The sequence below is a fragment of the Plodia interpunctella genome, chromosome 9, assembly GCF_027563975.2.
Source record: "Plodia interpunctella isolate USDA-ARS_2022_Savannah chromosome 9, ilPloInte3.2, whole genome shotgun sequence".
Lineage (NCBI taxonomy): Eukaryota > Metazoa > Arthropoda > Insecta > Lepidoptera > Pyralidae > Plodia > Plodia interpunctella.
In genome coordinates, this window is record NC_071302.1 from 10,889,643 (window position 1) to 10,915,566 (window position 25,924).

At 40.3% G+C, this 25,924-nt stretch overlaps 1 protein-coding gene across 2 annotated transcripts; it reads right to left on the reverse strand.

Moving 5' to 3' along the window:
• Positions 1–16: 16 nt before the first annotated feature.
• Positions 17–25,102, reverse strand: LOC128672413 (unconventional myosin-Ia). 2 transcript variants are annotated; one of them, XM_053749546.2, is made up of 17 exons: positions 24,899–25,102; positions 23,688–23,862; positions 21,548–21,663; positions 20,953–21,223; positions 20,313–20,376; positions 17,773–17,786; positions 17,350–17,434; positions 16,350–16,478; positions 15,122–15,312; positions 13,920–14,108; positions 13,353–13,543; positions 12,850–13,164; positions 11,240–11,483; positions 11,012–11,161; positions 9,505–9,843; positions 9,245–9,388; positions 17–4,821 (listed from the first exon to the last, which is right to left on the reverse strand). In XM_053749546.2, exons 2-17 carry the CDS (start codon positions 23,811–23,813, stop codon positions 4,372–4,374), a joined length of 3,018 nt encoding a protein of 1,005 aa, XP_053605521.1. In that variant the 5' UTR covers positions 23,814–23,862; positions 24,899–25,102; the 3' UTR covers positions 17–4,371. The 2 variants fall into 2 exon arrangements, with proteins under 2 accessions (XP_053605521.1, XP_053605520.1); XM_053749545.2 differs by having other exon boundaries at positions 16,350–16,679; positions 24,899–25,101.
• Between the last annotated feature and the right edge of the window lie 822 nt (positions 25,103–25,924).

A 25,924-nucleotide genomic window follows, 5' to 3' on the forward strand; every position in this document is an offset into this window, starting at 1 on the left:
TTGTGAAAGAAAAATGTTTTCTTTTTACAATTTTATTATAAACAATAAAACATTTCCATATGTATTCATTAAAAACATAACATGTATACGCACGCCTCGATCAACGTAAATGGAAAATTCTCATTGTAGCGGCCGTCACGCGCCCCGCTCTCCTCAATCGGCGAATAGTTCGAGCCGAATATACTGTCAAGCGGCGAGCGAGGACGTGCGGCGACCGCACGGACATAACAGAGTTGTAACAGCAATAGATCATCTGTAACAGCGCGCGCCGGACGCACTCAGGCACGAACATGAGCGACCGAGCACGACTCACTCACTATAACTTATACTACGTCTTTACATGCTTAACATACACGGGTCACGAGTGACATGGGCCGAAACGCAACATTTCACGCGCATTGTAATATTATCCTAAACCGCGTTGCTCCCCGGAAGGACGAACAACGCGTTCTAGCTTTGGCACCTTGATACTTAATTATTAGTTTGTGTAACTGTCATCATCATCAATCACCATGCGTAATCCACACCATGCAATCGTGTGTCTTAGTGACGGTAGTGTTCTTGCCTTAGTTCTGGCGGACTGAATGTAAAGTCTGGTATATATACAGGCACATATAGGCACCAGGCCAGTTACTTGGAAAAACTGGAGGCTATTTCAACGTAATATGCTGGAATAGAATAGAAATTTATGATGAACGTGAGATGACTCACCGACAATGACTGTTCATATTGACGAAAATGTGTGCCACACACTGATGAACACGTGCCTGTACCGGATTAGTATTGTTCTTCATAATGCATTGCTATGCTAAGCGGAATCCGCCTACCATTATCACACTTTGTACAACATACTCCATGGTTTAGTCCAGAACGCCACCACTACGAAACATACAAACATATAGCACGGGAAAAAAGAGAGATCGCGTGGAGGCAGTAACATGAAATGTTTATGTTTCACGGTAGCCCGCCAGAAAACGTTTCTGTTCCGCCAGAACACGAGCTACTGTTTCAAACAGTTCACTTTACAAAAAACAATTTTTCAGTGCCTAGCTAATTTCTATAAACTATGCACTACTTAATATTATTGGGTTCTCTAAATAGACGTGCCTAAGTGAGACATTGAAGTAGATTCAGTAAATTGACTATAAAAAATGGGTATGCCATTTTAACATTTAGTAAGCAAAAAAAGTCAGTCTAATAATCATCTGGCCAGCAAATCATTATTTGGTAGACAATAAAAAAATTAGGAAAAAGTTCTTGTTCTGCAAAAAAATATGAATAAAGCAATTTAAATTAAATATGAGCAGGCCAGCAAAATAACTGATTGGGCAGCAAGATTTGGCCAGCAAAATAATTATTTGGGCAGCAAGATTGGTAAGCAACGTTTGGTCAGCAGAGTGTCACATCCAAGATCGGCTCCCAACAAGAAAACTCAACGGTTCATCTGAGCTACCTAGCTTATATGGACAGAGGTTGAATGAAGCTCCGCTCGCTTAGAATAAGGTTCAGTAAATTGACTATAAAAATGGGAATTAATTATTTGGTATGCCATTTTAAAATTAGGTACGCAAAAAATAAGTCAGCAACAACCATAAAAAAAAATATACGACGATTTAAAGTTTGTTGGAAAGTCCGTCCATCATTTAAAAAAATAAAATTTTATTAAAACCATAAATGTAATTTAATGTAGCTGTCGAACAAACATATATTTCTTTGCGAACCAGATTAGCAAGTCACCACTTTGCTAATCTGTTAGTATTTGACGTTATTTGTTAGTATCATTTGTGTGAGTTTATTGTTGAGAAATCTTTGAAAGCATTGTCATTATCACGGTATTTCTATTAATATAAAGCCCGAATATAGTCATCTTAACAAAATTTTGTTAACTGGCCTATTTACATTATTTTAAAAGTATTTGCTGACCAATTCGATATTTTAGCTAACCTATGTATATTTTATAGAATAATTAGCTTACCGTTTAAAAAACACAATTAAAAATTAAATTGTATAAAATTTACAATGATATATAGTGGCAGTCACATATAAAATTAAATTCATATCTTTGGCCCTGCTCACCTGAAAACATGGTAAATTGTTGAGTTTTATATTTATCGATATATCAATTAATTCACAGATAGGGTCTATCAAGGAGGACAGGTATAGATGGTCTGTGGCAACCATTTTTTTAATCGGGAACTGTATTTATTTTGTCAGACACCAATACACCTTGGTTATAGTTAATAGTTATATCATTGACAACCGCGATTGAATATGAGTGTTCATTAAAGCGCGCACTGCCGTGCGCGAATAATTTATTCACAAAGAGCACAAACTTGAAGGGAATTTGCCCACCAATGGGACGTGTAACAGATAGAAAAAAAACAGGTATTTTATTAACATGTTTACGTAGCTTTTATTTTTTAACGCTAAAATCAAAGGTGATACGTGCGGGTGTAATATATAATCCTTATTGAAACACCCAACAAGCACTCGAGTAGCGACTGGATCACTGGACACGTTAAAGGAAGAAATAGTGAACACGCCATAATATGAATGTGTTGAAACATTAATAACCTTGGACTACAGCAAAGATATGTCCGTTTACTGAATCTATTTGTCTGATATTAAGATACGGCTAATAAATGCTCGGTCGAAACGAATTCTTCCTATAATTGACGAAATAAAACTTGTACGTTATTATACAATAAAAAAAGAAAAACTTGAAATAGTCTTAACATAAAATATTTATACGACACCTGTTCCGAAAGTACCATGATCAAACTTTAGATTAAAAGTCAAACAAATAGTATTGACAATATGGATCATTCTTATGTTATTTTTTGATTTAGGTATTACTATTATACAAAATCGGAAAATGTCATACTTACTGAACATTCTCCGTCCAAACCCGCATACATCCGTATGTTTTCGCCTCGGCGGAATTACTTTCTTCTCGCGGTGTTATTTTACAAATCTTACAAATATATAAGTCATCATGTACACCCAAAGAAAGCACGATTCTCGTGTGTAAAGCTCTCGAAATTCTCGTTGAAATCTTTCTTTCCTCGGTGAACAATGTGCTATAAATAAATTATGTATGAGTGATAAAGTTCTGCGTTTTTTCACTCGCGATATGAAAGACCAAGGGCAGATCTCGTGGCTTTAGCACTTCAAAAGGCACATTGAATGCTCGACAACTAACGAGTGGGCTTCGGGGACTTCTATATAGGCGCGGCTTGTGGGATAACATGGGAGACACATTCCAAAGCTGTATAAGAACCTTTTTTGTAATAAGTCAATGAGGATTTGGTGAAAAATACCAGAATTATTATTCAGGTAACATGAGTATGGTAGTATGTGAAACATTGTGCAGAGATAAGACGGACAGAATACAAAACACACTAATCAAATTATTCACAAATGGATACAACATCTGATCACCAAAATTGTGACAGATAATGTAATCCATAAATATGGATAAATTTAAGTTTTCGGTCATAGATTATTTGACGATTGTATTAAGACGATTCTCACACGTCTCACGGGCCTCTATGAGACCTCTACCGCCCGACTAGAATTGCATGGTACCCATTACCCCTATCACAGGTAATAAAACTACGTGTGTTCAGTTTTCTAGTACTAAGTCGACCGCTCGAGTGTATGAGTAGCCTATAATACCGCATTTTTCTCTTCCTGCTGTAAAAAAATTGCATTTGGAAGTTTGATATCCCCGATTAGACATCAAATTTCCAAAAAGATGAAATAAATTTCTCATTTCAGTGAATTCTTATCATATCCCACTAATATTATAGTTTGTGAGGATGTGTATTCCTCTGTGTATCTGTATATAGTTGTGTGTGTGTGTACTCTTTCACGCCATTTATTTATTTATGCTTTAGAAATAAGGATGATAAATCCACTTCCGTCAAACAGGGATGCTTTATCATAATGGCTATGTCTATGACAGGGAGGGAGTGCAAGATTGGTCAATGAATAGTTTTTTACATGTGTGGTGTCGTTGTTATATGATGTTATAGTACGCACGCGTGTAACCCTTCGCCCCCTGGGTTTTTTTTTCATTTGTGTTGATCTATGATGGTGCCACGCCCAGCCGTGTGTGAATCGTCTCACAGAAAATGTATACAGGTCACGTCTTTTCTAGGATAGACAGGGGCAAAAACTGCGAAGGCCACGTTTATCCGTATTTTGTAGGTATATTTGTAGAAATAACATTAAATCCGTGAAATAAGCTTAAGGATATTTGTGTGGGACATGGGACGATTCCTACGTGTAAACGAGCGATCGTAAAAATCGCATCGTTCTAAAAGGTAAAGGAGAAAGCAATGTATAATAGTACAGGATAAGAAGACATCATAGCAGCACGTCGAGGCGACTGCCGCGGCGCAGTAGCCGCGCGGGCGCTCCGCCCTCGCTGAGCGCGTGGAACGCCACCGTCACCGTCTGCTGGCCGAAGTCCGCGTCGAACTCGGGCGCGATGTTGACTTGCGGCGGCGCGCCCACCGCGTTCTGCACCACCAGGAACAGTTTGGTGGCCAGCTCCAGCACGTGGCACGTGCGCAGCACCAGGTCGCCGCGGCGCCGCTCGCCGCCCAGCAGACAGCCGGGCTCGTCGGCGGCGGGCGCGGGCGCGCGCACGTGCACCACCAGCACGTCGTCGGCCAGCGGCGACAGCGACAGGCGGTACACGGCGTGCGCGGGCACGCGTCGCTTGAGCCGCAGCGAGCGCGGCTCCAGCAGCAGCAGCGCGCCCGTCGACACCACGCACAGGCAGCGCGCCACGCGCCCCGACGACCGTACCACCTGTCCGCATCACCTCGCTCGTCGCGATCATTGCATCCAATATTTTTTATTTATTATTTATTCTCCATAGCCAATATCTATACCTTCTCCGATATCTCGCTCAAATAACTAGTTCTTAGCCGCGAATTTAAACCTCGCGAACACAATAAATTTTTACAAAATTGTGAATATTTCAAAAACGACAGAACCGATTTTGATGCCCCACGAACTTAAAAATTCTATTGGCATATCCTACATACTTTTTAAATTTAAATAATCAGAGAGGCTATCCATTTCCTAATAATGGTTGAAAAGCTATCCACCCCAGCCTCAGCTAGCATCCCTGAAGCACTGCCGTGACGTCGCAGCCCCAACAGTCCCCTGAAGGCATTATTGAACTGAGTACGCAGAGCCCTGTGTCCTTACTGTATAATGTGTCCACAAGCTGCACGGGTACAATATGGTGCAAAAAGCTGTAAAAAGTTCAATTTTAGCTGGCCTGGTCCAGCATGCAAACCTGCTGACAAGCATGGTTGATCTAACACACAAGAGCCCTGCGCTCCCGCTCAATAAAAACTTTCCTTTGTAAAGAACCATTGAGTCTGGCTTGTGGTACATTATATGGTTTGTTTTTGGCTTTAAAAACCATAAGTTCACTTTCAGAAGTGTTGTATCTGAGATCGTGGGCCACCGGATACCTCTCACAAATGTTCCACAGTTTATTGAGAGGACAATAAACTGTGGAACATTTAAATTTTCTATTGTTATTTATTATACAAAATGTTATCATTTACTATCAATTTCATGCTGGTGCTTTTGTCTATTAACAGTGCAATTTTTATATAGTGACCTTACGACCTAATTTATTTTTATCTGAATTTATTTTCTGTTTTACATTTATAGTAGTTTTGATTGTTTTGACTCTTTCTTTAAATCCCGTTTGTATAAAAATATAATTTTTCAAATCTTGTCCGAAGCACACTCAGGGAAATCAGCTGCTGCTCCCAGTAGGTAGCGTTTAGCTGAGCCTGTTTGTGCACTGTGCCACACAAATGCATGTCCCTATTATATGTTTAGTATAGTTACTTTTTTAAATTACTATTATGTAAATTGTGTGTTACAGCTGAAATAAATAAATAATTTATCTATCTACAGCCGCAACTACTGGGCGTAGGACGCTCAAATTTAGTATGTAGATTCCCTGGGGAGTGTAGGTGAGCACTAAGAGAGAATTTTTAGAAATCCTAACCCGAAGGTGGTAAAAGGGTTGAAAATTTTTTAATCGAAGTTCTTCACCGTTGAAGTTAGTGAATTTAAAATTTGAATTTGTATTTGTTTACAACAAATTAATGAATAAGTGTTTCAGATTTTTCTGAAAATTAACCCTCAACTGGAGGTGAAAAATTGTATGGGATCTTAATACAAATTTCCAGATACTAGTTGTTCGCCGCGAACGTAGACCTCGCGAATATATTTTTTTTTTCCAAATTTCCGAATATTTCAAAAACCACTTAACAGATTTTGATGACTCACGAACGAATCCTTTATCTAATCCTTATCTAATCTTAAATTTCATCAAAATCAGACCAACGGTTCGAAAGTTATCGCGTTACAAACATACATACAAAAAATGTACTTTTGCCACAAGTCGAATTGTAGCTGAAAAGCTGAAGTTTGGCAAACATACTCTTTTTAGTAAATTTAAAAAATGGTAGATATTTGTAAAATTGATCAGAAGAAAAAGCGCTGTCGCGTACATTAAAAGGCGCGATATTACCAAACTTGACGCGAAAAATAAATTTGATCCTTATAGGCAGGTATAAACCAAACCACATCGCGATCTAAGAATGTAAAACGCCATCTAGTTTAGCAATCATCAACAAATCGAACACCATGTTTGAACTTATAAGTGAAAGTACGTAATTGAAGTCGAACAAAAACCGGTCTGAAAAATTGTATGAAAATCCTTTGTTCCTCTTGGGAATTACAAATGTCATTTAGACAGGTCCAAACACAATAGGGAGTATTACTGCGCATTCATCCCGCCAGAGTGCAGCACTGTATGGTTGGTAAACAAAAGCATTGCCGCCTTTTGCTAAGTTGATGAAAACGTTAATTTTAGAGTACTTTATTCATATTTTCCTTGTGTAAGCATTCGTTTGTGAAAATATACAACAGTGTTGCATATTCGGGTGCCGAAATATTGGGAAACATCGTGTTCCAAAAGAAAAATAACTTCGAAAACTATGGGCAACCGCCACACGCTGCAAAATTTTCGAGCCAGTAAATGGTCAAAATATGCTGGGAACACTTCACACCTGACGACTTATGAAAAAAAGAAAAAAACATTTTTTCTTTCTTTTTTTTCTTTCTTTCAAAATAAAACAATAAACCAAATAATGCAGAACATAACCTAAAATGGTGTTATTATTTTCAGGACCAATTAACCGCCCTGCAGTTTTCTCATAGTCTAAAACTGAAGTCTTCAATGCGTACTCAAAGGCTTTGTTAAACGTGAAGCTAAAAATCAAATATGTGTCGTCATATATGAAGACGGTTATACGGCCCTATAGACGGTTTTTTGTGTTTATATTTTGGATTTGATTAGTTTTTGGGCGGAAGTGGTTAATTGATTATGTTGGTCGAAAATAATATGCATATCCCAATCCCACAAATTGTGCAATGTTATATCTACCTACCTAGAAGGTACCTATTGTGTTTTACACTGGACTTGAATAATTTAGTACTGTGGTGGCCTGTTCCCGCGTCGTTTTGCCGAGTTAGTTTTTGATTTCCTATTTCCACGGCGATGACCTCAGTCCTCTCTATTCTGTGTGAGTGTGTAACGCGTTTCGTATAAAGTTCGTAAGTTGTGTAGTTTAAAAAAATCGGAGTCTTCCTTAAAGTCTGTTTTTCGTTATCTCCCAAAGAACCTTAGACACAGTTAACATCTAGACAGTCAGAACATCAAGACACACAACATAGTTATACAAGGAAGACACACGTAACAGTACCTATGTCTTGTATTTAACACTTTGTGTTCGAAGCCTATTCAATTACTTAATCCTTCGTTTTTTCTTACCACATCTTATATCGCACCACGATATAAGATGTGGTAAGAAGGTATTTTAGTCGTAATCTTCAATAATATTGAAAATTGGCGCTTTTTGCCTCCATTGGCAATGTTTGTTAACCCTAGTTGTACCAGTAGCGAAATCTGCGCCGAGCGTAATATTCAATATTCCCTTTTCCGTCGTGTCACATCAATATTGACAGCAATGAGTATTCTTTTTTTAATAAGTATTTATAATGCATTCTGGCAAAAAATTATGATTCTATTTAAAAAAAAAACAAATACATAGTTACTGCGAATGTGAATATTTGATGGACGTTGTTGTAATTATTTATATAGTATAAATTGTCTTTTATTCATTTATATTTATTATCGAATAAAAATATCGTGTGTCTGCGACCTACTACGACTACTGTGACTTTTATTTCTCGGCGAACAATTTCGCCCCATCTCCAAATATAAAAATCTTTGGAAAATCCCCGTAATGGCTGTCAGTTACGGCGTGGAAGGCCTCAAAGGATTATAATCAAAAATGTACATAAAAACATATTTTTATTGAACTTCCTGCCACACGATGAAAATCGGCTCAAAAACATTAGTATATTTAACATCTTCTAACCCAAATAACTCAGTTTGGACTGAGTTTAAACTCATAAATTACATACTAAGTATTGTTAATAATGTTATTTCCAGGGTTTGCTTTGAGGCCGCGCGAAAAATAAACGCCACTTCCCATAGTCGAATCGGCACTGTCCTTTGTTGTCAGTTTTATGTAAACAAAATAAATCATGGTTGTATTACTGTAATTATAATTACCTAGCTTTTGCCCGCGGGTTCGTCCGCGTGAATTGTAATATTTCGCAAAAATGTGTAAAAAAGCAAAATGAATAATTACCAATTTTCAGCTTTTTATTTTGATTTGTATTAAGTCCCATACAATCTTTCACCCCCTTTTTTAAGGGGTTGAGGGTTAATTTTCAGAAAAATCAGAAACACGTATTCGTTATTTTGTTGTAAACAACCAAAATCCAAATTTACAGGTCACTAACTTCAACGGTGTAGTACTTTCATATAAAACGTACGTTGTCTGTCAGTCACTCAGTAACGCAAGAGTTTTATATATATATATAGATAACATACTATATAATATTTATGATCGTTTGGAGAAATGATACACCGAAATAATTCAGCTGAATCGTTGACGATCGAAACGGTTAAACGATCAACATTTGATTTTCACTAGCTATATAGATGTAGTATGGTCTTCTGGCCTTAAAACGATTTGAACGTATTTAACAATAACTCATCGAAATCTCGAATTTTACTTCACAAGTGAACAAGTAGAATGCAATAATAAGAATGGCGACCGACCTTGCCGACGACGTCCGCGAAGACGACGTAGCGGTCGGCGAGCCCGGCGACCAGCCCGCGGCGCCACGCCGCCGACGCGCGCAGGCGCACGTAGTCGCCCACGAACGGGTGCGCCACGCTGCGCGGGTACGTCAGCTTGCGGTCCTGCAACCACATCGCAAACGTCGCCGATTGCCTCGTATTCTATTTACAGTAACACCTCATTCATTTATTTATTTTATTGTAATTTAGTTGGGAGTCGGAAGGAATATAGTAATCACCTTGAAGAGCGCGCTGGCAGTGACTTTCTCGCGCATGCGGTTTCGGGCGGTCTGGTCGAACTCTGCGCGGTAGAGTCTGCAGCGCCAGCGGTGGTGCAAGCGGCGCAACAGCTCGTCCGTGCGCGCCAGCAGCGCCGGCAGCGGGCACGGAGGCCACGCGGCCAGCGCGGGCGAGCGGTGCCGCGCCGGCAGCCGCCGCCCCAGCGCCAGCAGATAGCGTCGCCGCGCCGCGCCCGCCCACGCGCGCCACAGCACGCCCGCCGCCCAACAGCGCGCGCCCGCGCCGCCCAGCGCCCGCACGCGACGCAGCGCCGCGCGCTCCGGGACTTCGCGCGTCGCCTGATACGTTTCAACACTACATAATGCGATTGGATCTGGAGCATCTTCTAATATTTTACGAATAGCGTTTGCCCGCAGCTTCGCCTGCGTGATTTTCAATTCTTACAATAAATGAAGTAAAATCTCAACCATTATTATATCGCGTAGTCTGTAAGACTAGTAAACATATGTATATGATTCAATTTAGTGTCTTTTTCATCTTTGGTTCAATTTCCTGTTTTCCGTTGTGTCGTAATGTTTACACGTTTTACTTCATTCTTATAGTCAAAGACAATTTTTACCCTTCATTTGCCCCTAACAGGTTGGGGAACCTGTTTTGATACAGGGCAAGACACGCTACGCCATGGGCTAGTCCCAAAGACCGTTTAGGCTTGGTTAGCATATAACGAGCCAAGGGATGAAACAGATACAAGAAAATCGCAAGCAATAATCGATTTTCCTATACCTAAAACAGTGATGGAACTCCGTCGTTTTCTGCAAATTATCAATTTTTATAGGCATCTGATTCCCCACGCCGCAAATCAGCTGAGGTTTGCTGATTTTATACATATTTTAAGAATGCGAAGAAAAATGACAACTCTCCAATACTGCACAACGGCTATTGCCATCGCTACTGTCATGGTCAGCCGTCATTTTTTGGCGCATATGTCGGTGGTAGGAGTAAATGGAGAAAAGATTCACAAGGGCAATCACAGCAGGCCAGCCATAGGGGGAGAAGTGTTGCGGACGTTTACCAGAGACACTCTGACGTGGTGTGGCAATCAGCAATTCTCTATAGTGAACTCTGCACATCGTGTCGGTAGTACACATGCCGTTCCGTTTCACGATCATTTTAAGTAAATAAGTTCTTATAATTTTAATGTTCGTTATAGACCATATTAACTGTGAAAACGAAACCATATCGAGATTTAAAATCTAACACCGCCATCTATCGGCGACCGGGTACAATTTTATTATTCGAGTCGACATTCGAATTTGGAATTGAAGCTATTGTTTATATGAATTTCAACACACCGACACGAATAATTGCTGGTTTTTGATTATGGTAAATAATAGCTCTTACGCACTAGTGTTTTTAAAAGAATTTAAAATTATTTATTTTATTGTACTAATTTGAATGTTAAATATATTTTTAAAGAGCATTGACGAAGCATATCGAGATACTCACGAGATAAGCCCTCCACGCGCGTGCGATAACGGACTGCGCGCGTCTCCGGCGTGCGGCGCGCTGGCGCGCGCGGTGTCTTCTCCACGCGCGTTGCACGACACTCACCAACTCCGACACGCGCGCCGCTCGCAAAGCTTCTAGCTCCCACACCTGTGTGCGACTGATATGTTACTTCCGACTGATAAACCGGCTTACTAACATACTTATAAGATATGATTCGAGACCGACCGTGCGGGGGCTCCGGATGAACACCTTGGTCCTGCCGTACGCAAACTCCGCGCTGGGGATAGGCAGCGCCCGCAGCAAGGCCCTGGCGACGCGCACCTCCCCCTCCGCCTGCCCCTGCCCCTCCCCCGAGTGCCCCGCGTGCCCCGCACCGGCGCCCCGCAGCATCCCGTATCGCGAGAGCACTGCACGCGCCGGCATGGACTCGCACCATCCCGCGCGCCGCAACAGTGCCATATCCATTATCCTGATACGAACGTTTATTAACAAATTTGTTAAAAAATACTACATTAAAAAATATTATATTACATGAAGCATTAGGCACGAGATGGTATATTAACCAATGAATATGAAAGTCGACGTCTCCATTGGTAGAAAGGAACTGGAGGAATGTATAACAAGAGAACAAGATGACTTGTGTTACAAAAATCAAACAAAATATTGTTATCTAGCTCTCTTCATAATCGTCAAACGTTGTCCTTGCGGGTGTTCGTTGGATATTTCCAGAGGATTTAATTTGTTATTTTAAAAATATTGCAGCTGCATGGGTATTAGCGTGGGTAGTAGCATGTAACATTGCCTTTTGGTCAGTTATTTTTCAATCTAATTTTACATGCCGGTACATTGAAATGCGAAAGTTTGGATGTGAGTATGTGTGTCAGGATGATTGTGTGATGTATTAGAGTGATTTTGATATAAAAATCAGTACATGGGCAGAATATAAATCGGAATAGTACACTTTATTTCGTACAAGTACTTTTTATTCCGGAATTCCAACAAAAGTAAAGTTTGTATCATATATGTTACTCGTGAATACCTTATATCATTAACTATATCGCACGCAATAACGGTAACGTGTGGCGCGCGGAGTCTGCAGAAAGGCATCCACCAAATTTTGGATGCCACGCAGGAAGGCATTCGAAAATATTATTTTAGTATAATATTACCGCGAGTCAGTCACTCAAGTCAATCTTGCTCCAGAATGAGAGGGGTGTGCTAAATAAATAAATATGAAAATTTTAATGCAAGAAGTCAATATACAGGCAATCATTATACCAAACTATGAACTTTTTGAAAAAAAATATGGTGACAATTATTATTTCGGGGGTGTCCACAGTTCACAGAATTACTGTTTTTTTTTTACACTTTTAGTTACTTAAACTTTATTATCATGTTCTTGCTTTTTTTTTTTAACGTGTGGAAAGACCCTCGTCCCGTCCATCCGGCCACGGGAAGCCGGACAGGTGTGTGGGACTTGAACCCACTAAAACCACACGATGCCAACGCCGACCGCATTTGTGCCGGGACCATGTGCTACTCTCGCTCCACAGTCCCGGCGCATGTTCTTGCTTAACCTAACCTAATTATGTCCAGCGGAACAGAATATACTGATTATATCAATTCAAGCTTATCTAGATTTTGAGAAATCAAAAAAAAATTCGACGAAACGACTTTGCGATGAAGAGTGATTCTGTGAACCGTGGACATATTTCGCGTGTTTTAAAACATATTTCAAAAGTCATATAGTCAAGTAGCCAGTTCCGTCGTAGGAATAAAACCGGTCAGTGGATCGCGCTATGTAAATCGTGAAAACGGGAAGTCGCGATACCAACCCCTGCGTACGTATCTGATGCCTCACAAGCGGCGCGTCGAAGCGGTGCGGACGCAGCAGGCGGTCGGGACGCAGACAACGCACGAGACGCGGCGCGGCCGGCAGCCGACGCAGCAGCGCGGCCAGCAGCGCGCGCTGGCGGCAGGCGAGGCTGGCGCGCGCGCGCGGCGAGCCGGGCGCGCGCGCGAACAGCGCCGCCAGCAGCGGCTCGCGCGCGCCGCCCAGCGCCGCGCATGCGCGTCGGCACACTGCGTCGCGGTTGTGCGACACCATGCCGCGCGCGTTGTACGTCACCGCGCCCGCGAAGTGGACCACTCTGCGAAGGAATACAGACTATACGGGTGACCACGGTGCTGTCCCGCCGCCGCGTCTTTACGATACTGAGGACCAAATATTCGACGGTATAGAATGGCACAGAAATTAATTATATGCTTTCGAGAAAACGAAGCGCCGTGAAAATAAAACCTCACAATGAATAGTACAAATAAGGACGAGGATACAAACTGGAAGTGATCGGGCGGCAGCAGAGTGAGGCGCGGATGTCGCCGGCGCTGCAGCCGCTGCAGCAGGCCGACGTCGCCCGCAGCCCGCAGTGTCGCGTCCCGCAGCGCGCCCAGCACGCTGTCCGGGCCCAGGTCCAGCAGCTCCGCGCCCAGCTCGTGATCGCAGTACTGCAGAGTAGTCCACTGCAGGCCCTGCACGATGTGACACTATTCATACGATTTCACGTAGATAAGCAAATCTTGCTCGAGCATAAAACAACAGTACCGTAACACGGGGTGACTCAAACGCACGGAGGATTATTTAGAACAAAACTAGGGATTTTTTGTACAACTCATAGAAATATTGTTCCTCAAATTGCAGCATTGTTTTGATTAGGACAACATAAAAATACCATGATTAAGAATATAATGAACTAGCTGTTTACCCGACTTTTTCTTTTGACTTTTTTGTTACTTCTGACAGCATAATTATATTTTTTGTGAATATTCTGTTGACCCTCGCCAGATTACTAATTTCTAGCACAAATAATAAACAAACAATAAATAGTGGTGGGTCGAGTATAGATACCTCCTGCTTGTAGTCCTCCTGCTCGAGACAGAGCGTGGCGGCGGTGACGGCGGCCTGCAGCCGCTCGGCCGCGTAGTTGATGAGCAGCCGCTCCAGTCCGTTGTGCGCCAGCGACTCGAACCCGTACACGTCCAGGATGCCCAGCGTGCAGCCGCGCCCGCCCGACCCGCCCGCTATCACTACGTTCACCTGTACGACCACACCTGATATAGCTATAAACGATATAAAAAAGGTCTATTCTCCTACATCGGGGCCGAGCCGCGGCCGTGTATCCTCCAGTCTAAAAAAATCATTACATTTATTTCCAGTCGCCGCCATGACGCGGTATTTAAATAACAGTTTTTGATTTATTTAATAAAATATAAACATGTTGTCATTAGTTGGCCGCACGGTTTGGCCACGACCGCGGCTCTGAAGCGCCCCTGGTTTGCGAGGATGGAACTTAAACAACTAAAAATATTCTTGTCTTTCAATGGAACGTATTTCGTACAGTTTTCACATCAATTACAATATTAACATCGACTTTAAATCCGAAAAAGTAACAACTCGTAGTAGATATTATTAAACTACGGTAGTTGACACCCTGTATTAACACAAAGGGAACTTTTTAGGCAGCTAGTTTAGTTATCACAACAACTTGACAGGGTAACGACCACGTCAGGCTAATTAATTCTCAATTGTTTATTTGCATCCTTAATGTCAGTAAAAGACCTTTAAGTTCCAGATTTACAACATATCGAAACATCGACTTTAAATCCAACATGTGACAACATCAATAATAATTTAGAATAATCACAACGGTTCGACAGAGCAACAACTGCATGAAACTTCGGCGGGTTGGCCGTATGTATTCTCTTCGGAGAAGGGGTTGGTTTACGCCATTTGAATCAAGTTCCTGCTGGTGTGGCGCGGCCCTTGTTTTATTTACGCGCTAACATGTACAAGTTTTCATAGATTGCCTACTAGGTACTTGCTTCCGATGAAGAAAAAAATCGTGAGGAAACCTGCACACTGGTTGACAGTTTAAGTTCACTAGTGTGTTTGCGATTATTAGCTGACACGCGGTAGGTAGCCGTAAAAATCACCTCAGATGCCTCTAGGCGACTAGAATAAATCTGACACCAGGCAGTGGTAGCAATTGACACAATCAAAAAGAAAAACGAATAATATTTCTTCTACATAAAGGTATGGGGGTTACGAACCTCGTTGACGAGCCAGGTGAAGAGCCTAGCGTATACGGCATGCAGTATGCGGTCCCGGAGTGCGGCGGCCCAGTCGGCGGCAGGGAGCTCCTCCTCCTCCTCCCCGCGGCCCTCCCCCGCGCCCGCCCCCACCAGCGCGGACGTCAGCGCGGTCGAACACACGCCCACAACCGAGCACGCCTCCGTCAATTCTGACCGAGACAATGTATATTTTTAGAGGTGGGCTAAACGGCTTAAAATAGACTTATTCGTTAAATTATTTATAAAAATTAGCTTTTCTTAACCGCTTAATTGCTTTTTTTTTTTTCGTTGAAAAAAGTTGTTAAATTAAAAAGTCTTATGTGCTAATAATAGTTTTAAACATAATACAATTTTCGTTGAAAAAAGTTGTTAACATATTTGTAGCAGAATTTAATTTATTGATACTTTTAACTTGTTTTTTTTACGACATTTTGAATTTTTGAACGGTTTCAATGACCTTTCCTTCGTACTTTGCAGGTTTAGGACTGTCTGAATAATAATAATATTGTCATAATTATGAATGATATTTTGTGATTATTTGATACGATACGTTTAAAAAAGCAAATAAGCAGCCAACGAAAAACGAAACGAACGAACGATAACAACACGATTAAAATAAACGATGAATTTTTAAAGCATTAGTATTATGTATATGGAAGAATATTTAATTTGGTAGGTTTATCAACGCCGGCATCACCTTAAACTAAGACCAAAAGAAAAGCAATCCTAAGATTAAGGTCTATTTTGGATTTCATTAGAGCGAAACATACAACTTTTTTCGTTTGGTGCCTTGTTTGTCTAGCCGGTCATCGGTTTGCGCACGCAAGCGGAGGACTCGCGTCATTGGCCGAAATGTCGATACTCTTTTCTGATTTGTGAATAGGTCTCTGGTTTTCAGGCCATCGAATTAATTTGCCCGAATGTTAAAATTTTAAACGATAGTTGCTTTTAACAAATAACCTATTTATGTGCTTAAAATAAAAATTAGTATTATGTTAAATGTTTTTCGTTTAAACGGCCATCCGTATATATTTTAGGTATTTTACCAAGAGCTTCCACCGTAGAGATTTTACTAGATGTTTATAAGTACCTATTCAACTGCTGAAATAAAAAATGCTCCTGATGTAGTAGATATTTTAAATTATATAATCTAAATTATAATCATAGAAACGATATAGGGATAGGGTAGGTATGAAAGATAATTTACCGTAATGGTGTTGCAATCTAGCGCCGATGGTGCCGTCGATGTTGTGGTGTGGCTCGAACTCGACGTTGCCGAGCTTGAGGATGAAGGCCAGCACGCGCAGCACGCCGCCGCACACGGCGCCGCCGAACCCTAGCGTGTTCATTGCGGCCTTAGTGAACGCAAAGTGTTCTCGGTCGGCGGCCGGCGGGCGGGCGCCCGGGGGCGGCGTGCCCGCGGGCGGGGGACGGCGGGGGGAGCACGAGCCCGGGGCGGCGCCCGCAACCGCTATAGGTTCCGTCCCCCCGCGCAGGATGCGGTACTGTTCCCATGATCGCTGAAGCTTCAGACGCTCTACACACAAAACGCGGAAACGTAATAAACGTTCATTAATAGTGTGTGTAAAGTGACGATTTGAAACTGTTGTTTCACAACGCTGTATAGTCTCGTTGGTAGGCGGTGGGACATGTACACACTGCGTCTTACTTGAAAAATGAGGAAGTTTACACGCTTTTACCCTCTATATTTTTTACTAAGGCTTTTATTTGGTGTTTACTTCAAAAATTTCAAAAGAGGAAATTTTATACTAACTGTCGGCCTCCTTCAGGATCGAATTTCCGAAATCCTTTTCGTATAGAATATAAATATTAAGAACGTATTGGTTCTTAATATTTATTTATATTATATACGACGGCGCGCGGAAAATAATTGATAACCAATGTCGCACTAAATAATTTTATTAGAAAGTATTAGAGTTTTCCATTACACAATGTCACAGTCATATTGACAACGAAATCGGTGGCCACCAAAATGCGTGTGAAATTGTATACGCAAAGTTGTGAAACCTTTTTGGTGAATATTTTGCCAAGTGTCATTTTCAATTCCAACGGTTAACTATATCGACACGGTCACAATTTCGAGAAACAATAGTTTGTCGACAAAAGTGTGTTGAGTACACACTTTTGTCGACATTTTGACGTACTCTGAAATTTTTTGGGGGTAATAAAATAATGTGGCTACTCACTAAGCAGATGCGCGTCTGCGCCGGCCAGCAGCTGGTACAGCACGTGGAAGTTGCGCTCGCCGTCCGCCGGCCCGCGCACGCGCTCCTGTCAACAACACAGCGGTCACCGCGCGCACCACAACAGACAAGAAGGTGGCCTTCCTGAGAAGTGCCCTATGTCAACTATGAGACTCCCTTCTCCTTCTCCCTTCTTCCCTCCTCAGCCGTTGAGCGCCGGAGATCAGATCAGGTTTCCTACTTCGCACGGTCGTCGGCATCCCTAGTTGCCAGACTATTGGCACGCATATCATCATTGACGACAACAAGATACCGAGCCAACTAAGACATAAACTACTGCTAAATGCTTCAAATAAAATGCTACGAGATAAAACAAAAATGTTCGGAAAGAAAAATAACAAAGAATACAGAGCTTTTGACCCCTACCTTCTCCAAGAGGTCTGTCCATTGATCCGAGAAAGCATGCAAGTTTGGTTAATGTCAATATTAGATACATCTGTAAATTCTTAACATAAAACTAGTTCTTTGTGTCGACTTTACTAATAGACTATCACCACCATGTGTGCCCTGGGTCTCAACACGAGGCCTGAGAATCGTCGGTTTGTTCCCTTTGTATCACATCGCGATTTGTAACACTGCTAACACACCGGGAGAATATTTCCCTTTGTGTATACGACACTGGCGGGACATCAAGTCCAGATCACAATACAAGTCAACCTATTTTACCCATGTTCATAAAATAAATGAATTTGGATTTGTACCTACAGTGTTACACATTGCGAATATCTTCCTCCCGATGAGTAAATTGCCAAATTGTTACTCAATGGCACTACACAACGGATTTTGATACAGTTTTTATCCTTACTTAGACAATTTATTCCCGAAGGTTTATCCATAGAGAACATTATAATTATTTGTATAATACTTAGAGCAAATTCCATGTTTTGTGCTGAAGCCGTCAAAAATCTGTATTTTCGAGAGCATCAAAATAACATACTAATAAGGTCAACAAAAACGTCCCTGATACGTAATCTCTCTGCCTGGCTTACTCGTTGTAACCATTTTTAGGGTCCCGTACAAAAAATCAAAACGGATCACTCGTATGCCTCGTTTCTGTCCGTCCGTAAGTTGTCACAGCCAATTTGCTCCGAATCTACTGGACCAAATCAGGTGAAATTTGGTATGATAAACACAGACGTACAGAGTAAATAAATATTAAGGGTGATATCAATACATAATAACTAGTTGTTCGCCGCGAATGTAGACCTCGCGAATACAAAAATGTAATTACGTATTTGTAATTATATCCACGATATTTCAGAATCTATTCATCCAATTTAATATAATTTTTGAAATCGGTTTGTTAACTTCGGAGACTACCCGCCTCAAACATACAAACTCACCTCGCGAACACAATATTTTTTTACAAAATCTATATTATTATAAAGAGGTAAGTTTTTGTGAGTTTGTATGTTTGAGGCGGGTAAATCCGAAACTACCGGACTGATTTCAAAATTCTTTCACTTTTTTTATATCTCAAAATTTTCACGCGAACGAAACCCCGGGCAACATTAGTTGTGAATATTTCAAAAACGGCTTAACCAATTTCGTTTCTCCACGAACTTAAATATTCCATTGGCAGATCCTACATACCTTTTAAATTTCATCTAAATCGGACCAACAACGGTTCGAAAGTTATCGCGTTACAAAATGTATTTTTGCCCCAAGTAGAATGTTAGACCTCCCTCGCTTCGCTCGGTCAATAAAACAGTAGAAAAATAATAAAACATTAGGAAATAAATCTGTGCATTGAATATATTTACATAAAAACAAAATTAGGTGACAGTCGAAGTAATAGAGTAAGAATTTTTTTAAAAGTCTGTATGTCTGTCTGTTTATACACGCTAATCTCCGGAACTACTGAACAGATTCGAATTAAACTTTTTTTGTTATATATAGCAATTAAGCCTGGGCAACATATCGGGTATACATGATTTTGAAAACTGGAACACAAGATGGAGAACCATGATGGTCCAGCTAAACTATAGGAAATATAGAAATGACGCCCTAACAAGTTGTTCATTCTAATGACAATTTTTGAGGTATACAAATCCAAGATCTAGCTGATCCAGACCCCAGGGTCTGAGTCAAGAGTATCTCTCTTCAGGTCGTTTTCCAATAGAAAACGACCCCCTTAAAGATAGTATATAAATATTTTTTTAAGCTCTCTAATGATTTTGACTGGACTGCTTACCGCGCGAACCAAGTCGCGGGCATAGTATCAAATAAAAGCGCTCGTCAAAAATACGAAATATAGTCCATCGCTTGTAGCTTGTAGCTTCAGGAAATATAGTTCATCGCTTGTAGCTTCAGGAAAACCGATAACATTTCTATAAATTGTATGTAACGCTCTTTACGCGAGTTTGGCTCGCACTTGACCGGTTTTTATATTTAAGTCATTTTAAAACATTACTTTTGAATGAATGATTGCCAAACATTTATTGCCAAAAATTACACTTTTGTTACTATTGTAAACTTTTTTGGAAGAAAAATTCTCTTAATCATTAATCTTATTCCATAAAGTATAGGTTAGTTACTTTAAATGAACAGATTTCAAATTACATGCAACAAAAAATCCAGCTAATTGAACAATTGTTTGAAGGACCCCATGCGAAGCCGAGCCGGGTCGCTAGTCATATTATAAACTAGCGTCCCGCCCCGGCTTCGCAAGGGTGCAGTGTTACGCATGTTACAAATGTTCCTCTTGAATCACTCTACTTATTAAAAACCCGCACAAATCCGTTGCGTAGTTTTAAAAATCTTAGCATACTTAGGGACAGGCAGATTTTGTTTTATACTATGACTTTAACGTGATGATTGAGGTGATTTTTGTTGGGCAACTGTTATCGCGGGTGGAACCGCGGGCCTGCCTAGTTAATAAATATATCTATCGGATGTAGACTCACAATGTGTGATGTGTCCGCCCACTGGCGCGCCCTTAAAGTCGAACTCCACGTCCAGAAGCTTGCCCTGTAAGTCAAATCAAATCAGCTCATAAAAAGTAATCGTTCAGTAACTGTAATCCATTAACATTGAATCGCTTTCCCTGGCTTTATACAAAATATAATTGTGGGCCCGCCCTAAACCACATTATATCTTCCCGTGGATGTTGGCGATTAGGGGATAAAAAGTCTTGAAAGTTGACACCCACTGATAGTGAAAGTTGGTACGTGATATGTCAGGCAGGCGGACCAACGTAATAATAACAGCCGACTCGAATCTACAAAAATTTTAAGGCTTCGGAGAATGCGACCATGAAAACGCGGCGAGATGCAAGAGTGTGAGAGAGGTTTGAAAGATAAAGTTGAGGAAATCCATATTTGAAACAGTGCTAATCTCTGGAACCAGAAGAAATTCTGTGTTCACATCAAGAACACTTGCATTGCAACGTTCACATATTTATTTTAAGCTTATCTACCCTATCTATGTCATGTCAGTTTTGTGAAGCTTAAACAAAAAAAGAAAACAGATTTTTAGCGAACAAATTTTTTTTGCCATTGCAATACCTATTAAATAGAAATATAGGATAATATAGGATTGTCTTACGAATCTGCTCGCGTTGTGGTTGCGCGCGGTGGCGGCGTTGCCGAAAGCCTCGAGCAGCGTGCCGGCGGCGGTGAGACGCGCGCCCGCCCCCGCCCCCGCCCCCGTCCCCGCCGCGTGGCCCCCGTCCCCCGCGTCGCCCGCCAGCACCACGCACTGCAGACAGACGCGCGCCGCCTCGGTCTTGCCGGCGCCGCTCTCGCCCGTCACCACGACCACCTGGCTCGAATGCCGGTCGCGCACCCAGCGGTACGCGCTCGCCGTTATCGCGTATCTGCACAACGATGTAATCAATAATAATCATAGTAATAAATAACAGGTGTAATCAACAGTATAACAAACAACAAATCTAACCTAACCAAATTTTAAACGCAGTTTTCAAGTGATCTTTTCCTTTTCACTCTACAATACAGGTGCGGTACTGTATCAGTACAACTTTGATTTACTACCCTCACATACCTACCGAGGTTTTACTTTTAATAATACAAAAGCAGCTATAGCATACTAAGCGGCTCCCTCGCTATAGCCTGATAATGATAAATAAATAAATTCTTCTTTATTTTCATTTTACGTTATAAATCCCTTTCAGACAACGTACAGATGCGGCGGCAGCTGGTAGGGCGGGCGCGCGAGGTAGGCGCGCACGAGCTCGGCCGAGTACAGCGGCAGCGCGCGGCTCGGGTTCACCGACACCAGCGCGTTGCCCACGTATGTCTAAAATGTAACAGCGGTTCTGAATAACCGTTCGTAGTCAAAAGGGTTTAGAGTATTATGAGCAGCTGCTCATAATACTCTGAATAAAACTATATTAAACAAAAATAACAAGTTGCGACCACCGATAATAAAAAACGGAATCGCGCACCGAGGCGACGGCTCCGTCATTTATTTTTAGGGTTCCGTACCCAAATGGCAAAAAACGGAACCCTTATAAATAAAATAAAATTCATTTATTTCAAATATAGTAATTATAAATTAAATTAGATTGAATTATTATAAAATTATAAATACGTCAAATAAAACAATCATTCAGTACCTTCTCTCCGGCAGAGGTGCTGTTTGATTGATTACTAGTACTTATAGATTCGTCATGTCTGTCTGTCAGTCTGTCCGTCCATCCGTGCATGTCAGAGACACTTTTTTTCCGAAACTATAAGAACTGTTAAAATTTGGTAAGTAGATGTATTCTGTGAACCGCATTAAGTTTTACACAAAGGATTTTAAAAAAATTTTGGAGTCTTTAAACTCAGATGAAACTCAAAAAATGTTTTTTTTATCAAACCCATACGTGTGGGGTATCTATGGATAGGTCTTGAAAATTGGTTTCAACGAGATCTAGTATTTTTTTTTATACGTCGTAAACCGCAATTTACCTTTCATTCAATTAATGTAAATATAAAAGTATGATTGTCTTTTTTATTATGTACCTACCTGCGGAATTACATACGTTTTCTGATTTTTACTTTATTTATTTTAATTACTTATTTATTTATTTTTATATAAATAAATTGCCAAAAATTGCCAAATTTAATGACTCCAGTAAGATTCCAGTGGGAGTTGATTCAAATCATTCATTCAGATTTTTTTTCACGAGAAATTTTATATTAAATAGTAATGTAATAATGCTCCTGAGAAGAAACGCCGAAAGAAACTCATTTGAACAGTATTGGTCCCCATCATGCCAGAAGGGCTTTATTGTTTCTTGCATTTTTTTTTAAATAGTAAGTATAACGTTTTTCTAAAAGTATATATAAAAACATGTTAATGATTGTGATCAGAGTGCTAATAAAAAAATATAGATGTAAAACACAATTAATCACTCAAAAATATATGACAAACGAGCTAACCAGTTCCCTCTGGCAGCAACCCTTCACGAGTTGTCGCATGGGTCAGCCATCGCGTAGCTTCACCATAATAGAGGGAATCTCACGACCCGGCCCACGACGACCCTGTTGCGCATTTTGCTATGAAATCGCAAATTATGCGACATACCTACACATCTTTTGATCGCGTCGATTTTAAAGTGTGATACCTATTATCTCACATATTTTCCCGACTGAAAGAGATCGTAGACATGTGTATTTGATATACATCCTAATCCTAACTAATATTATAAATGCAAAAGTAAGATTGTTTTTTTTTTGTTACCTCTTCACGTTCTCCTACCTACTCGACTAACCTACTTAAAACTTTGCATACCTACATGTAGTTTGAAGTATGAAGAAGGACATAGGGTAGGTACCTTACATCCCGGAATAATAACTGTTCCCGTGGGAAATTTACGCGTGCAAGGCCGCGGGCAAAAAGCTGGTTTAAAATAATTAATTACATGTAACATTAGTGCCCTAGAAGTTGGAATTCTGACGTGTTTTTATAAATCTCAACTATCCTAATCCTAACTAATATTATAAATGCGAAAGTTAGTCTGTTTGTTACTTCGTCATGCTTTATCTACTCAACTAATCTTCTTGAAATTTGTCATAAGTTAAGAGTATGGAGAAGGACATGAAAAATTACATTTGCCGTGGGAAGTTCAGATAATAGGCTATTTGTGACACTATACTAGCAGACAGTATAATGTATATTGTGTGTATGTGTTGTGTAAGCATTAAAGCATATTTTTTCTATGCAATAGATAGGTACTTTGATTCCTGATTGACTGAGTGTATAATTTAAAATGGTTTCCCGAACAAAGCCGAGACGGGCCGCTAGTTTGATATAAAATACGTATATATACTCACATAAATGATATCCCGTTTATATCGCACATGCAAGTTGTGTAGGAACGTGTCCTCGGTGAGCGGCGCCAGCAGAACGGCGTCTGCCAGCCCCGCGCCGCTGCCCGCGCCGCCCTCACTGTCCCCCATGCCCGTCACCGCACCAACTCACCCAATGTATATAATTTTGTGTCCATTTCTGTGAAAAAATTAAATTGTCTAATAAAAAGTCATATTGACACAATCTTTTCATTATGTAGTATTTACATTCAAGATTGTAAATGAAGGAAAGTATGAATAATTGTGTTCCACGAATGCACAAAAATTTCCCTGCTTCTACTGCTTCCTCAACTCTCCTTTCCTCCCACTGATAACCGTAATGTGGCTGGCTTATGTTTGTGTATGTAATTAGTTTAGTACCTAATTAATGTTTTAGCATACTAAATAATATAATTATGTACCTATTCTATTGTTTAAAATAAAATATAATCAACAATCTTCTCACAGATAGGCTAGCAACCCATCACTCTCTCTCCATGCCTAGGGTTAGCATAAAAAAGGAAACCTTAATATTTTGAAAATTCTGCTGTGATTTTACAACCATCTGCTTGCCTGTGCCTGTTAATCTCCTTGAGAGTGGAAGCAACTTATTACTATTAAATATCAACTCTTCCAACAAGCCTGCCACACAGCTAAATATGATCTAAGGGATAAGGACAAGATACAGTACTGAATCTAAAAGTAATGATATGGCTAAATTGCACAGATCCCAGGGAAAGTAAACTGTTCCAATATAACCAAATTGAAATAATATAACCAACAAGTTGTTTTAGTGCTTGTACCTCCTGCAGACATATTTGTAAAGGTAAAAAGTGAAATAAGCCATGGTTTGCCACGGGCAGAGCAGCAAGCAACTGCTAATACTCCATCATTATTTGTAACTGAAAAATGTTTGACCAATATATATACAATATAATATTGAGTAGGGTCTCAAAATTAAGAGTTTTGAAAGGTGATCACAAAATACAAGTTAAAATATAAATAATAATAATAATGATGAATAATGCCAATTTATATAATACTCTTGAACAGATGAGAATAGCCAAATTATATTGGAATTAAATATGTGATTTGAAAAACAAACAAAAAATATGCTAGATTAGGTACATAGGTAGTACATTGCTTGCTTTATCCACTATTGATTGCACATAAATAGAAGAATCAAAAATTCTTACCTTTAATAGTAATTGAATTATGAATATCGAGACGTTTCCTATAGGAACTCGCCAGTGTTTTTATGATATGAACTACCTAGATTTAAATATTTTAATTTGCGAGCACTGCACCGTCCCATTTGTTTCTTCGTCTATCTATACCTAGATACCTAGGTACCTAAATTCATGCATAGTATGATATGGTATTTAATCTATGGTATAGATAGAAGTACTCATACCTAGGTAGGTACCTACAGTATCAAGTTTCAATCATGTCATGTTGTCAATTTTGACATTGACGGAAGTAAGTTCCATGGATGAATTCCCAGTGAACATTTTGCATGATAAATTACCAACGTCTAGCCTTGTATGTGTGAGCAGGAGCAGTATGCTTTCTTTTTAAGAATGAGAGTGTATTTTGCAAAGTCCAGAGTAATAGGGAGAATTACTGCACATTTATCCCGCCAGAGTACAGCACTGTACGTTAGGTGCACAAAAGCTTTGCCGCCTTTTGCTACGTTGATTAAAACATTTATTTTAGAGTACTTTATTAATCCTTTCATTATGTAAGCATTCGTTTGTGAAAATATACAACAATGTAGCATATTTGTGTGCCGAAATATTGGGAAAAATAGTTTTCCATAAGATAAAAAAATTCGAAAACTATGGGATACGCCTCACGCTGTAAAATTTTCGAGCCAGTAAACGGTCTAAAGAAAAGCTCTGAACACTCCACACGTGAAGACTTATTAAAATGTGGACTTCATACAGGTAAGATCTTCAGTCAAAATCAAGTTATATCAGTTTATGACCACAGTGTTATTATTTTTAGGATAATCCACTAAGTCCTTCCTTTTTCCTTTAAACTCGCAACACGAAGGTATTTTTGGTCATAAATCTGGTAAATCTGCAACAATAAAAAAAATGGCGCTTTTTGCCTCCTTTACCAGTAGCGCCATCTGCGCTGAGCTTTACCTACTCCGTACAAAAGTACTTATTAAATCCACGAGAGATATCTGTGCTCTGTGGCGCCGGCAGTAACTTTTA

What these genes read in the sequence shown, in the direction of transcription:
- LOC128672413 (XM_053749545.2), bottom strand. Translation starts at nt 23,813, where the DNA reads ATGGGGGACAGTGAGGGCGGCGCGGGCAGCGGCGCGGGGCTGGCAGAC. An exon ending in CATCAGATACGTACGCAGGG is followed by an intron (nt 11,484 to 12,849) that starts GTTGGTATCGCG and finishes CGTTCGTATCAG; the next exon opens with GATAATGGATATGGCACTGT. An exon ending in TCGCGGACGTCGTCGGCAAG is followed by an intron (nt 4,822 to 9,244) that starts GTCGGTCGCCAT and finishes TGATGCGGACAG; the next exon opens with GTGGTACGGTCGTCGGGGCG.